At 37.2% G+C, this 15242-nt stretch overlaps 1 protein-coding gene across 1 annotated transcript in view; it reads right to left on the reverse strand.

Annotated features, from left to right (window-relative positions):
• fam13a (family with sequence similarity 13 member A) overlaps window positions 1–15242 on the reverse strand; it is a 108932-nt gene that overhangs the window by 37518 nt on the left and 56172 nt on the right. Inside the window, 4 exon segments of the mRNA XM_030140327.1 lie at window positions 380–581; window positions 2268–2378; window positions 2380–2460; window positions 2630–2671. Of these exon segments, the coding sequence (XP_029996187.1) occupies window positions 380–581; window positions 2268–2378; window positions 2380–2460; window positions 2630–2671 (436 nt within the window).

Consider the following 15242-nt stretch of genomic DNA (forward strand, 5'->3'; position numbering starts at 1 on the left):
ATATATGCCTGTATATTTTGCTCTTTTGTTACATTGCTGCTCTTTTTAGACAACATTTGTCTCTTTATTTAGCTATTTTTACTATTTATTACTTGGTCTTCGCCACTATAATGGTGTAAATCTGACTGTGGGATCCTTAAAAGCTTGTATTACGTTAAATTGAAGGATATATCTCCACATTATGCATTTCTCTGAAGAGCTTCTTCTTTAAACACTACAGAACGTCTTAACCTGTTGCTGTCAGGCATCCAAATCCACGACAGTAAAAATGAACTGAGGCAACCAAGAGAGAAAACAGTCAAAGGCTCACAGAAACATAAAAAGAGAGAAACCGCTAAGACAGTGACAGCTCATGAGGAGAAAAGGCATGATGACTCACTGTGTGGGTGTCCTGGTTGTTGCTGAGCGGCACCAGCGTCGGGCTCTGTCTCGACTTCCTAGGTCTGGGTCTTGGCTCAGCGGGACCACTCTGGCCTCCCTGTGAGCCCACGCTGCCAGTTTCTTCCCTGACGCTGCCAGAACTGCTTCCACCGCTTGACTGGATATTCTCCTTGTTGGTGTCTGCCCTGATGGATGCCGCTCTGTTCTCAATCGAAAAAGGAAACGTTGAGGCAATTAAATCTGCCGTCCATCTCACTCTCTCCTCCGCACATTTCAGTTTGTGTCTTTATCAGCTCAACACTCAGTGAAACGCTTCAGGGAAATTAATGCCAAGGTTATCCTGACACCACTTTTACTTATACCTTCTCAAGAAGCTAATGAGCTGTTTAGATTTTGTGTTAATTCTATTTACTCTGTATTTACTGTCCACGCTCTTATTGACATTTTGAACTAATGCACTCCTCTAATCCATGTGTCACTGATCTGTCAGACTCCACCACGTCTCCATCAACAAGGATTAGCTTGGTGCAGCGATGACTCCAGTTGTTTTGACTGTGCTATGTCTCAGAGGACAAGCTTACTACAGAGAATTAAAAAAAAAAAAAAAAAAAAAAAAAAAAAAACTTACACGTGCTTATAATTACCAAAACATCAACAGGAGAAAGAAGCAATGCAGCGAAGCACTGCATTTAAAAATGTAACGATGGTTTATCAAGAACTTTATTACTTTATTACCTTATTTTATGAATAATTTATTAAATAGTCTAATGTCTTCTAAAATGGCTCCTTTATTAGGGGATTTGATTTCTCTGTAAATAATTAAACTTCCACTGAACACTCATACAACAAGTTACATTCTGGAAAGACAATTACTCAAAAATCAAATAATCTATATTGTAAAAGGGAAGTGGACTCTGTGTGTCTCGGGCATCACACAAAATCCGTAAAGAGCTGACCGCTGCAGTTTGGCATATTTATGTATTTTTGGTCAAGGAAGAGACTAGCGAAAACGGCAAGTTGATAGGACCAATATTTTGGGAGATATTAGTAATTTTGGAATACAATAGCCTTACAATAGCCTTGCCCAGTATCATAGAATCATACAACTGAAGTGGGTTACCTAGCAACAGATAAACAATAGGGCCACGTTGCCATGGTGTTAAATTTTATGTGCACACTAGTTAGCATTAAAGCTTCAATATTTAAGATTCACATGTGCTTCTATACGTATTTGTATTGTTATTTGGTTGGTATTTATTATATTGCTAAAATCTTTCTAAGCCAACGATCAACAGTGAAAATGAATATTTACTGTTGGTAGTTTATTCTATTGTATTGTACAGGGTGTCCCATAAGTCTCCATACATAGGAGACATAATACATATGGTTCTGACATGTATTTCTTTATAGTTCTTCTTTATAGTTCTTCAGCAGTGGAGGACATGCATTGAAATGTGTTCCCGACAAAATGGCAGTCATATAGAGCATATTATATAAATAAAAATGGTTTATGTCAAGAAACGTTTATTTTTCCTATGTATGGAGACTTATGGGACACCCTGTATTGTATTGTATTGTATTGTATTCTATTCTATTCTATGCAAAGGACTCTAGTCAGTGTATAACACTAGCTACCATTAGTTCACAGAGGAAATCCTCATTTAAAGTGAGCTGAATTTGTTTCTGTGCTCAATACTTGAGTAACATGTTGTTATGGTACCTGCATATACATGTTTCTAATACAAATAAAAATGTCTGAATGTTAAAAAGAGCTCTTGTAAGAAAAAAAACAAAACAAAACATTTGGTGCATTTCCCCATAGTGTAACAATGTTCTTATGCTGGTACCATTGTGTAAGCTTCCTAATGATGCATGAACCACTGTACCTGTTCCTCTCTCTGTGTCTTAGACCCTCGTCCTGCTGTTCTCTCTGGTGTCGGCGTCTCTGCCGTGCAGTTGGGATCGCGGTCGGACTCTGCGGCCGTGGAATAAGTTGTAGTCCTCTGACTTTGATTCCTTGATGGGTTAACATCAAACAGGTGCTGCTGCACGGTAGAACGTATTGTCCTGTCCAGAAAACTAAAAAGAAAGAAAACAAGAGAGCTGTTAAGAAGATCTACCTTTCTGTGTTATATTTACCGAAATTTCAGAGGCTGAGGGTATGAAATATCTTCAACATTGGGTGTGCATAATCAAATATGAGAGCAATATGACTGCATTTCATGTGATGGAGAGAAAATCTACTTACTTTACCACATCTGGTCTGAAGTGGACTGGGGAGAGGTGGTTACTGGAAAACAGAGAAAGGGGGACGGTGACTTTATGCTACAGAAACAGGTGGTCACAACAGGTCACTGAGCAACACTAAAAATCCCCAGGGCTCTGTTTCTTACCCTAGGAGATCAAAGCATCTTGTGTGCTTGAGTGTGTGTTAACTTTCGTTGTGTTTGCAGCATAAGTAGGTCCTCTGAGAGCAAATGTCTGGCTTCTATGACTACCAGTAATGCAAGGCTCTGCAGTTGATTTGTACAGCGTATTTCATTTAAAGAAGAAATTTATAGTGCTTTACGTGAAAATAGTATAAACTGTTATAAAATGAAAATAAAAACGAAACAAAATTTTAGAATGAAAGTTATATTAACAGCATGAGTAAGTCCTATGTTGGTTTGTACAGCTGTCCTTCTCTAAAAATACACACAGGTATGCAATCTGCAGAAAACAGTGATGAGCAAATGATGATTACACCTATATAACAACACGTCTGGAATGTTTGCAGGGGTTGTGTCCACAACTATATATAGCAGAGGTTTCCAAACGTTTTCCCCTCCAAAACCCAAAAGAGAAACTGGTTGTCTCTTCTGGACCCAAACTTACAATAACAACATAAATTTCTATTTATTTATATCATTGTCATCTTGTTGAGAGTTTTATGTCAGTTAAAAAAATTTGTGTTCAAAAAATGTTGTGTAACTCTATAAAGGTACAATGTCTAATATTGACACACATAATGGTAATAATAATAACACATTTTAATTAAAGGGGCCATTCCAAACACTCCGGGCCACAGTCCTTAGGGCAGCAAAACGATGCATTAACAGAAAAAAAATATACAAAATTACACACAAACAAGACGATGGAGAGTAAATATAATAAATCAAACACCAGCACTGAACGTTGTAGTGACCCCTGGACCACCGAGGTTCTGCCAATGAGTTCAGTCCTGCCCTACACCCGTTTCTCCACTATCCCCACACCTCATCCATGCCACCTCTCCATCTGCCCCATGACCGTTCACTGATCCCTGGAAGACCTGAAACATGTAGTCGACATTACCGTCCATATTGAGGCATTGAACCCCCATTTGACTTAAAAGGACGCCCAAATAACTCATCCAAGAACTTTCTAGTTGCACCTAATACCAAACCTGATGGAGATCTACTCTTTGGTGAGGAGTAACGGTGTTGACACTAGCCCTTTTTACACAGCACTTCTGTTACAGGATATTTCGTTTTATTTCGGAACGACATCTGTGTAAACGAAATGGTGGGATCATTTGGTCCCACCTTATCGCAGCTTTGTAACGCCTCTGAGGTAGTAACAGAACCTTGATAAACGTGGAATCCTGATTCCGGAACGCTATGTAAAAGGAATATTTCTTGTTCCGCAATCAAGGTGTATGTTTTGATGATTGGCGAACCCCACGCATGAGGGACAGTGGGCGCATATGGAGACACTGGCATGGATTCTGCGGCAGTCACCCGGGTGTGCCAGGGATGCCGTCGCGGCGTTTGTTCTAGGGTTGCCGCTGCGGCTACTAGTACCAGGGATGCTGTGGGTGCTGCGGCGTCATGCCAGGGCAGCACTATGCCACTGGTGCTGTGGCTACATGCCATTGTCACCCATGGCAAGAAGCCGCAGGACCGGCACCCGTGGCGGCTGCTGCAGAATCCATGCCAGTGTCTCCATATGCACACTATACACTGTGCTGCGTCACTGCCCCCTTTGATTCCGTAATGCAGGTCCGCTGTGTAAAAGTCCAGCCTGCCTCAACTCTGTTACTCCTTTGGCTTGGCTGTGGAAATCGGTCAATGGTGGAAAAAAGGTGGGCTCACGATCTCCACCTTTTTTCTAGGATCTCTGTGTAAAAGTGGCTACTGACAAACAGACACAGTGACAGACACTGTTGGGTATGACAGTACCCCTGTTACTGACTGATGGCTGGATGAGGGGTAAAAAAATAAAGCAGGGGTTATGGTACAGAGTGGATTATGTTGCGTCTATTTGAAGAGATGGGTTTTGAGACAAGATGTGAAAAAGGGAAGAGTTAATATTAATTCACAACTTACATATTGTTCTTTGACCCTTAAAGACCCTCAGCTATTATTGTCACAACTTCCAAATGATTTTCTTTGGTTTTCCAAATGATTTATCACCATTTATTATTATATCATCCTCTTCATTTTGTAGTAAAAATCAATTATTTTCCTATATTTAATTAACTAATTCTGGGGATGTTCATAAAAGTTCAGAGTAAATTCAAAGGTTATTTGATCAAATCAGAAAAAAAATTAGGAAAATGTGGCTTTTCAACAAAATCTATCATTAACTGAACATAAAACACACATCTACAACCACTGTCATTGATCCAACTCCATGGGTTTTACTGGTGAATCAATGTTGTAGAAGATGACGGTGTTTCCATGTTCACTACGGAGCCTCTGAACGTCCAAGTGGGTCATTTCTGATAACTATGAAAAGCTGAAAAAATGCATTTTACTCCAATTATTTACATGTATTGGTAGGATTAGTGGATCAACAGGTATTAAACATTTTATATCAGTAGATACTTTTGGTCGACGGTGGATGTTTGGGTCTTTATGGGTTAAATAATAAGTTTAAGGAAATTTTGTTCTCTCTTCTTCTGTTCTAACAAACTGTAAATTAAACATTTATGAGCTTTAGACTGCTCATTAGACAAATCTAAATGTTCTCAGTTATGCATTATTCACTCCTTATAAACATCTTGTTGCTCAAAACACAGTATGTAAGCATTTTATAGGGGTGACCTGAAACAAATCTTCCATCAACAAGGTGTTGACACTAATAGCACGGCTTCGGCTGAGGTCCTGTATGTGTGCGCTGATAAAGGAGGAGATAATGATGGAGTGACGGTACACTGTGAAGGTGACTGCCCTAAACCTGCATGAAGAGTGCTAATCTATTGACATTATGAAACTAAGTGAATGAGATGAAAAGAAGGCATGCCCTATCACGTAATAACCTGATGGTCCTTTTAATGAGGCTGGAAGATCGCACTCATAAACAGGGTGTGTAAAAGCTGTGGTGCCAGCTTATGGTGCATGTTAGCAGCTGTGCTCATGACTTTAACTGACTAATTGGAGGGAGAGTCAAAAAGTTCTTAAACAAAATGTATATAAAATTGTATTTATTAAAACAAGTGGTGCCAGGCACAACAAACACCTCCCCTCGCATTGTTGTTGTTTTTTTTTAGCATCGATCCAGCTGATGTCATCATGTCTATACGTGTGCAGATGTTAGCATATCAGTTGCCTCTATATATGTGCCAAGTTTGAAGTAAATTGAAAGAAAATTCATGCTTTTATAGGCATGTGAAATCTCGCCTAATACACTGGTCTACAATTTTTTAGAAATGATTTGCTTCAGAGATTAAATGTGCTAAATGTTACGTATTTTAATAAGATTAATTGGAAAATAAATGACAAAAGTGCCGGTTTGCTGATGTTTTCAAGGTATATGATTAAGTGTTATTACACATATATACAGGGTGGGGAAGCAAAATTTACAATATTTTGAGGCAGGGATTGAAAGACAGTGTATGACCAATTAGTTTTATTGAAAGTCATGAGACATTTGCCACAAGAAAATGTACATAATAGAAATGTTTTATTCTATGTGTCCTCCTTCTTTCTCAATAACTGCCTTCACACACTTCCTGAAACTTGCGCAAGTGTTCCTCAAATATGTCGGGTGACAACTTCTCCCATTCTTCTTTAATAGTATCTTCCAGACTTTCTCGTAATAGTTTTGCTCATAGTCATTCTCTTCTTTCCATTATAAACAGTCTTTATGGACACTCCAACTATTTTGAAATCTCCTTTGTGGGACGAGTGCATTCAGCAAATCACACACTCTTTGACGTTTGCTTTCCTGATTACTCATATGGGCAAAAGTTTCTGAAAAGGTATGGATAATAGTGTTAGGTATGATTATGACATCAATATATGTTGGTTCAAAACAATGATGCAGTGCCTGCTGAGAAAAAACAACTAAATGTTCATTGTAAATTTTGCTTCCCCACCCTGTATTGGTTTATGTACATTTATATAATAGTTTTATAAATCTTCCACTAATAGAACCTGTAAAGTGATGTATTCTAATGTGCAGACAGTGTTTTGAAGTAGATCTTGTAGCTCTGAGACAATATTCCTTTTGAGTCAAACCCATTCTCTGGTTAATTCTTGAATTTCACATTTTGACCCAAGGCTGTATCTTGGAAAGTTCAGCCAACCAGCATTTTTGACTTGATTTTTCTTTATCAGTGACTCTCATGTGGTAAAATTCATTACTTTTATTCTGGAAGCATTTTCCTTGTAGACCAGTGATATAAGTAAATGGAGAAGAAAAAATATGTAAAAAAATTCATTAAAAATTGAACTTTGACCACTTCTCCCAAAATGTAACACATCTATTCTGGGTCACTGGCAATCTATAAACCCAATTTGGTATATGAATTCAACCAGTAGTTTTTGCTGCTCAAGACATTTGAAATTTTGCCCATTATAAGTAAATGGGAAAAAAAAAAGATTTCAAAAATTCATAAAAATTTGAACTTTGACCTACTGTCACCAATCATGTAATCAGATCTTTTGTAGGTCTCTGGCAATCTGCACACCAAATATGGTATGAATTCAACCAATTGTTTTTGCTGCTACAGTGATAACAACAAACAACGAAACAAACCGAACCAAAACAATACCCTTGCCTCCCCGTCAGGGGGCGGGGTGATACCAATTTTTTTTTTTTTTTTTTTACATAAGCTCCATTGAGTCTAAACACGTTTGCAATCTATGTTTCCATCAGAGACATTATCGGAGATCTTTTTGACTCTCCCTCATTTATTGACAATGTTGACACAACAGTCATTTTCAGGTGGTAAACAAAGTTTTGGCAGTGAAAATTGTTTTAGCAAAGGTTCATAGACTGAACTATTTGATTATCTCCTAGCATAGCGGGAAAAATATTAGGCGAACTACTAATAATAGACTTGGCACTGAATGTAACAGGTTAAAGCAACAGAGGACGGTCTAATGGCTCAGTACTGTTGACTGTACCTCAGCTCATAATGCCTGGAACTGTCAGGGTAGAAATTCATCAACTGGAGTGGACACATTAAAGCTGTGCATATGGACCGGGTTTACCAAGCAGTCGGAATCTTTCTCTGCGGATATGGAGGCGATTAGGTGGTCAATGATACACGTAACTGGAATTGGTGTGAGGGACAATGATCATGATGCTTCAGTATATTTACAGCAGTCTGCAGTGCAGCTGTGCTCAGATCCTCCACTGAGAAACTACTAAGTAAGAAAGTATTATCAACAGAATGTACTTTTAAATGGGTTAAATCAACAAATTTGGAAACACATGGAACTGAATGAAAAATCTGAAAATGAAAAGTAACTAAAATGTAAGCAGTGCACTATCTGCTTCTGAACTGTAGTGGAATAGAAGTTAAAGTTGTGTTAAATGGAGATGTGCCTAATAAATTGAGCTTACAGCGAATGAGTTTGAAATCTGCAATCCTTAAACTTTGAAGGTGGTTTTCAGTTTCTCTATCTACAATAGATTTAATTTATTATTTTTTAGTTGTTTGATTTTTTTCGTTATTATTAGATACATCATTTTAATAATTTTCCTTATACATTAAAATGTGCATAAATATTAGAGCTAAATAAGGACACTTCCATAGAAAAATGTAAACCAACATGTTTACATGAACTTACCCAATGTGTAAGTGTGTATGTATTTGTTATTGTAAACATATGTGTTTGTGTATATTTATATGTGCGAATGTATATACAGATATTTTATTTTTATTCACTATGGTGAATATGGGCAATTGTATATTTTTATGAGAGGGTGTATATACAGGTGCAGAAATATGTATATGGTTATTAAGTATAGAAGGGTATGTTTGTGTGTTTTTTAATACTTTGTAAAATCTCCTTCAATTAAATAAAGATAAAAAAAAAAGTGCATGTATGTTAGAAAAACGCCTTACATTACATGTTATACTTATGTTTGATGTATGATGTCCTCAAATATATTAAGTGTGAGTCACAAAGCTCTATGGTTTGTGATGTCATATTATTTCTAAGATGCTTGAGCCACATTTAGGCTGTTGATGAAATAAACAGCTGGGAGTATCTGGCAGTAAGCATCATGTGTGAAATATTTGGTAATTAAATATCCTGTGGCAGATATCACGGTCCCAAATAGGCTTTAGGCTGGCTGGGTACAGAAAACGCGGTGCGCTTTGGTAAATCATTAACGGACTAAAGAAAGTGTCGTCACTGTCCAGATTTGTGGCAGCGATTTAGTTTTAACTAAAGATGCAACGCGGTGCAACCGCTGTGGTATGAAGCAGGAATGTGTCCTGGTGTGCAGAGGTGACACTCTGAGTCATGAACAACTGCAAAAGGACAGCTTATGGCAAGAGGGATGAGTCATTGCATCAGAAAACAGAATGAGAATAGCACCACGACTATGTTGGTGATTCAAACCGCAAACTATTTTAATCACATACAGCTTTGGGAATAATTATTGGACCTCTGTAGTAGAAAAGCCAAGATTTGCTGTAAATGTGACGTGTAGAGGCATCAGGAGTTTGTTGTGTACAAATGTAACGCAAACATCTTACAAAGACATGTTATATATTTGATTAACACATTTAGTGAAGAGATAAGGTCTATTTATAATAATGACAACAAAGAAATGTTGAAAAAAAAAAACTATTATTCCAAGAAGGCCACTCTGAAGTTAAGCTATATTTAATTTTTTTGCAGAAAATCACAGTTCGAAAAATTATTTCTTAAAAATACAAATGGTCAGAATATTCAAACACAGTCAAATGTATGAAAAAGAATTTATTGTCTCCTGATTTTGCAACACAATCATTATGTAACTTCGTTCTGATGCTGTAAAAACTTTATACTGGCTATAAAGTCATGGAAATCAGATGCTTCTCAGATCCCCACCTTTCTACTGTCATCATTCCTGTTTAATGTGAGTGTAGATGAAGCTCCAAGGATGATCATGTTTATCACACTTCAGGGATAATAAAAACAACAAGGTTTACTCCAGACAGATAAGAAAGGGTCAACATGTGCTTGGACTGAGGATGATGCAGGGAGGCCCTAAAAGTAATATTTACCAGACTGTTATGTCAGGTCTGGAACGTGATGATAGGCACCATGGTTGGATTGCACAATTGTGTTATTTCTTTTCTGCTGAGTGTGATTTAAAGAAGAGAGCAGCTCAACATCTATGTTTTAGAAGAGCTTAAGATTGTATTTACAAAACTACCTAATTGGGGATTGTCTCACTGTGAAAATGCTTTGCAAACATTACGCTCCTGTCATAAATAGGCGTTTCTCAAAGTCAAGTTCGAGTTCACAAGTCCAAACATGGTGAGAATGGTCTTGGTGAGAATGGCCCCAGAGAATGTACTTCCTAAGAACCCAGGTCTCTCTGTAATTGGATTGGTTGCTTGTTAGTGAACTTTCCTCCCTGCCTCTGCAGTATTTCTGCCATCAGCTCCCTGACGTATTTCCGCAATCCACCACAATGTGGATTAGTCGTACAAATGTATTTGATTTCAAAACATTTGTACGACTATTTACATGTCATTTATATTTTTTATGCCTTTCATATATTCTCCAAAACTGGACAAACAAATTTTGTAGAATCTCATCTCATGATAATATAGATGTACAGGGTTATTCAAAAACAAGGAACCGATTTCATGACGCACTGCCTCAGTTCTCAAGCATCGTCATGGAATGAGTCAGTGCAGTGACCATGTGAAAGAGGAGTTTTCTAAGTTTTGAATGGCTACCACAGGGGCGCTGTAGTCGTGTCGTTCCTCTGGCAACATTCAGTTCTTTGTTTACCCTCAGAATGGTGAGTCCTCAGCAAATCCTCTTTGTGCTTGGTCTGTGAGATCCCCAGACCTCACTGTGTGTGTTTTTTTTCTTGTGGGGATATGTAAAAGATCACATTTATGTTCCACCGCTGCCCACTAACCTCGATGACCTTAACCTCCAAAGACCCAGGAAATGTCAGCAAAGTACAAGCTTTTTTTTGTTTTGTATTAAATAAGTGCCTATATTGGAAACATCATGATGCAACAGTTTTTTCAGATGCAGTTTTTAAAATTTTTATGGAATGTCCTTTGTGGTGGACAGTTTTCTTTTCTTTTTTTGTGTAAAAAGTTGTGAAACTCTTGCCCACAAATGTGGACAGAAAACCCATAGCTGGGTCTTAGGAGGTTAAACATCGAATAACAACAGTGATCAACTCAGTGGATCGTGATATGCTGATATGCGTCTGGGAGGAATTCTCTTATCGCGTTGATGTTGTCCGTGCTGCAGGTGGTGGCCACATTGAAAACTTGTAAGACAGGAAATAAAAGTTGATTGTGAGTAGAATACTTGTGACTTGGCAGGAGTTTTCTATTGCTTTTCCTTCTTAAAATATTGTGTAATGAATTTGGTTCATTGTTTTTTAATAACCCTGTATTTTCTTGCTAATCTGCCTCTGTCATGTGTTCCAAAATTGTATCAAATCATCAACTGCTCAATAAAAGATTTCTGAGGTTAAGTTGTCATAGAAGCTGCTGGTACCTTCGAGAGTATCACAAAATGCATCTCATGATATTTGCCATTTAAGTCCGCATGAGTCACCAACTAGTGCATCCTTGGTTTAAGCTCGGAGAGAAGAACAAAATGCAGGAATTCCATCCAATCTTGGTTTGTGTGAACTTTTAAATGGAACAGTACTTGGACCTCAACTGATGACATTTCACAAGACCATGAGAACAGAAGAACAAACAAGAACATGTAGAGAAACGCCTAGAGTCTAAATATGAAGTCAAGTGTTCTTCATGGCATAAGAAGCTAAGAAGAAACAAGTTTATTGAGGTTCCAGTAAAAAGGCTTATACCAGTTAAATCCCAGCACTGTGCACCCAGCAGCTTCCGTTCAGGTAATCCAGCATTACACCACAGTCAGATATTAGCCAGGAAAAACTATGCTGATCTGTGGTCTGTTTTGGCATTTTGGCTAAGGTGAAGTTAACCCTGTAAAGCCTGAACCATTGAATCACTGACAGAAAATTCCAGTTCTTTGAAACTGGAGCCTTTATTGATCCTTCTGAACAACCCCAAAAAATATTTTTCAAATATCAGTTTCCATGTATGAGTTTCAATTTTGTATCATATTTGATACATCAGGTCTCAATGCTCAAATATTATTATTTTTGAACAAACAAAAACACAATATAACACAAACATGTCTAGAAAATTGGTAATTCCTTTTCAAAATTGGCAAAGTTCTGCCTCCTTCCTCATAAATTTAATCTTGTGGTGTCACTGGAAAGGCCTCTGGTGAATGAATTCCTCCCCTCTGGTGGATTATCTGTGTATTGCATGTATCTAATTGTATACATCAAGTTCTTCAAGAAAAAAAATCACACTGATAATGTAGAGGGCTTCAAAACTCACGTATCAAATATGATACATTTGGCCTTATAGGGTTTAAGCTCCAATGTGGCAGCTTGAGAGTATGTGAAGGAAAGCAGGCAGGCCTCGGCAGAGACAAAAAACAAACAAACAAAAAAACCCAGCCTGCACATGTATGTATGTGACAAAGTACAAGTAGGCCATAGACTTAGTCATTGATAAACATGAGGAGAGAAAGATGAATGTGAGACAGAGCACGACCGCAACAGTGAAACAGAATAGATTCTTAGTCACGTCCTCAGAAAGAGAAGCAAACGTTGACAAACATGAATGAATGAATGATTAAGACACCAGTCACTTGACTCTGCAAAAACGAATTTCAACAAAGAAAGTTTCAGGGCAATGACTGAATTTTAGGGAAATATGTCTAACCTTTCCACTGTAAGACATTCTAACTGAAAACGAGTAAGATTTGACCAGAATCACAGCAGAGGATTTTTAAAATGTATTTTAGGAGTGACAAAAGTTGCACAACCTCTCAATTTAAGATTATTAAGTCTACCTTAAATAACTGCGTTTTCGTTGTTTGCGGTGAACTTACTTAAATTTGGTTATTTTCAACATGAGACACCTTGCCAAGCAATATTGCTTGTCCCACTGGGAATTTCTTTTTTTTTTTTTTGCTTAAAGCTGCAGTCTTTGATTTGGTATTCCTAGACACAAAAAATCTACAATAAATTTTCAGCATATTGAGATTCAAGTGGTTTGAGAGGACACAGGAATTCTGTTTGTGGGCTGTAGAAAATATCCCCTCTGACTTACCTGTGTTTTCAGACAGGAGGATTAAAGACAATATTTCTACTCACTTTTGAGATTCAGTCAGTGTGATGTTACTGCTCTTTAGAAAAGTTGCTTCAATGTCAAGTCATCTATATCTATATAATTTTTTTTGGATTCAGACATTCTGGCACTACAGATTTAATACAAGACAGTTTGTAAAAAAAAAACAAAACAAAAAAAACAAAAACAAAAAAAAACAAAACACAACACCGTAAGACCGTGCTGGTCATATTTAACCCATAAAGACTTAGTGCTACTTCTGTGACTGTTCCCAAATGATTTTTTCTGTAGATTTAACCTTTCTAAAGCGATTTATCACCATTTATTAGAATATTATGCTCTGTATTTTGCTTTTTTCCTGTGTAAATCATCTTTTTTCTGATATCTTTTCCGATATTTACTGATTATGTAGATGTTCATAAAAGCTAAAGTAAATTCAAAGGTTATTAAATTAGAAACACAGAAAACTGAAGAAAAAGTGACTTTTTCAGCAAAGATATCCATAACTGAATATAAAAACAAGCATCTCCATCCACTGTCATTGATCCAACTCCATGGGTTTTACTGGTGAATCAGTGTTGTAGAAGATGACAGTGTTTTCATGTTCACTACTTAGCCTCCGAACGTCCAAATGGATCATATCTGATGACCATGAAAAGATGACAAACTGCATTTTACACCAATTATTTACATGGACTGATAGGATTAGTGGATCAACAGGCATTAAACATTTTACAGCAATAGATGATTTTTGCAGCGTATGTGTTCTGCTGCAGCATGAAACACACTTCATTTACATCTACCCCAATTGTAAATATTTTTAAATCCAACTAAACCATTTCCCTTCTCATGTGTCTATGAATGAACTCTTCATTAATTCTTATTTCTCTGTATGACTTATTTACTGTCAGTAAATTCAAGAGAACCGTTCCTTCTCTTAACCCATAAGGACCCAGTGTGACATTTGTGTCAGTTCCCAAATGAATTTTTATTTGTATTTAACCGTCCTCAAGTGTTTTATCACCATTTATTGTAATATTATCCTTTTTATTTTGCATTTTTTTCAGTGAAAATCTGATATTTTCCAACATTTAATTTACTATTCATGTAGATCTTCAGCAAAGCTCAGAGTAAAGTGAAGGATTATTATATCAAAAATAGACAAACTGAAGAAAAGGTAACATTTATAGCAAATATATCAATAACTGAACATAAACAAAGTCTGTCCATTCACTGTCATTGATCCGACTCTGGATTTTACTGGTGAATCAATGTTGTAGAAGATAATGGTGTTTCCACGGTAACTACGGAGTCTCTGAACGTCCAAATGGGTCATATCTGATGACCATGAAAAGATGACAAACTGTATTTTACAACAATTATTTATATGTATTGATAGAATAAGTGGATTAATAGGTATTAAACAGTTACATCAGTAGATGGTTTTGGCTGTTTGGGTCTTTCTGGATTAAGCAAACAGATTCCATGTCAATGTAGTCCTGTTATTGGAAAAGTATGATGATGGTACAGTGGAGACACATGTAGAACATTACTGTACAGATGGGGCAGGAGGTGGCGCAGATGGTTGGCTGTGTGTCACAGTCAAAATGCCAAATGTTCAAGCCCTAAATAACTACATACCTGGCTGTTGTTGTGAAGGATGCAAATATGTGACAGTTACAAGTTACAAATATTCATCATGTCACTGCCTGTGATTATGTAACACATGAAAATAGATTATTGTCTATGGATTGTAGTCATGTACTAAATGCTGCTGTAGAGTGCGGAGTTGTGGCTCACCGCATGTCAACACCTGTGATGAGTGCACAAGTTTGGAAATCACAAGATCCTTTTTGTCTTATCCACTTTCCTGAGATTACCAATCAGTTCTGCATAAACTGCAAGACTTGTGTGTCTAAGTACTTTGGTCTCTACTGCATTTCTACGACTGCAATGATTTAATCTGACAGTAAAAAATCTTGTATAAATTTTACAATTCAATCTTTGATGTTTTTATTGGAAGCATAAAATCTTATTTGAGCTGTAGTGCATCCTTCTGCGTCAGCTCTGAATGTTTCTAACCTTGTTACTGACAACTGTTCTGCATCTTTTCAGTCCCTTAAAAGCAATAAAATGCTACACCACACAAAGGTCAGGGTCATGTCTGTTAACAGAGTTTCAGCTCTAATGTGACAATGCCAACTGAAGGCTTTGAGTCAACACACACCCACAGATAGAAGGT

This window comes from Sphaeramia orbicularis, chromosome 1, assembly GCF_902148855.1.
Source record: "Sphaeramia orbicularis chromosome 1, fSphaOr1.1, whole genome shotgun sequence".
In the NCBI taxonomy this organism is placed as follows: domain Eukaryota; kingdom Metazoa; phylum Chordata; class Actinopteri; order Kurtiformes; family Apogonidae; genus Sphaeramia; species Sphaeramia orbicularis.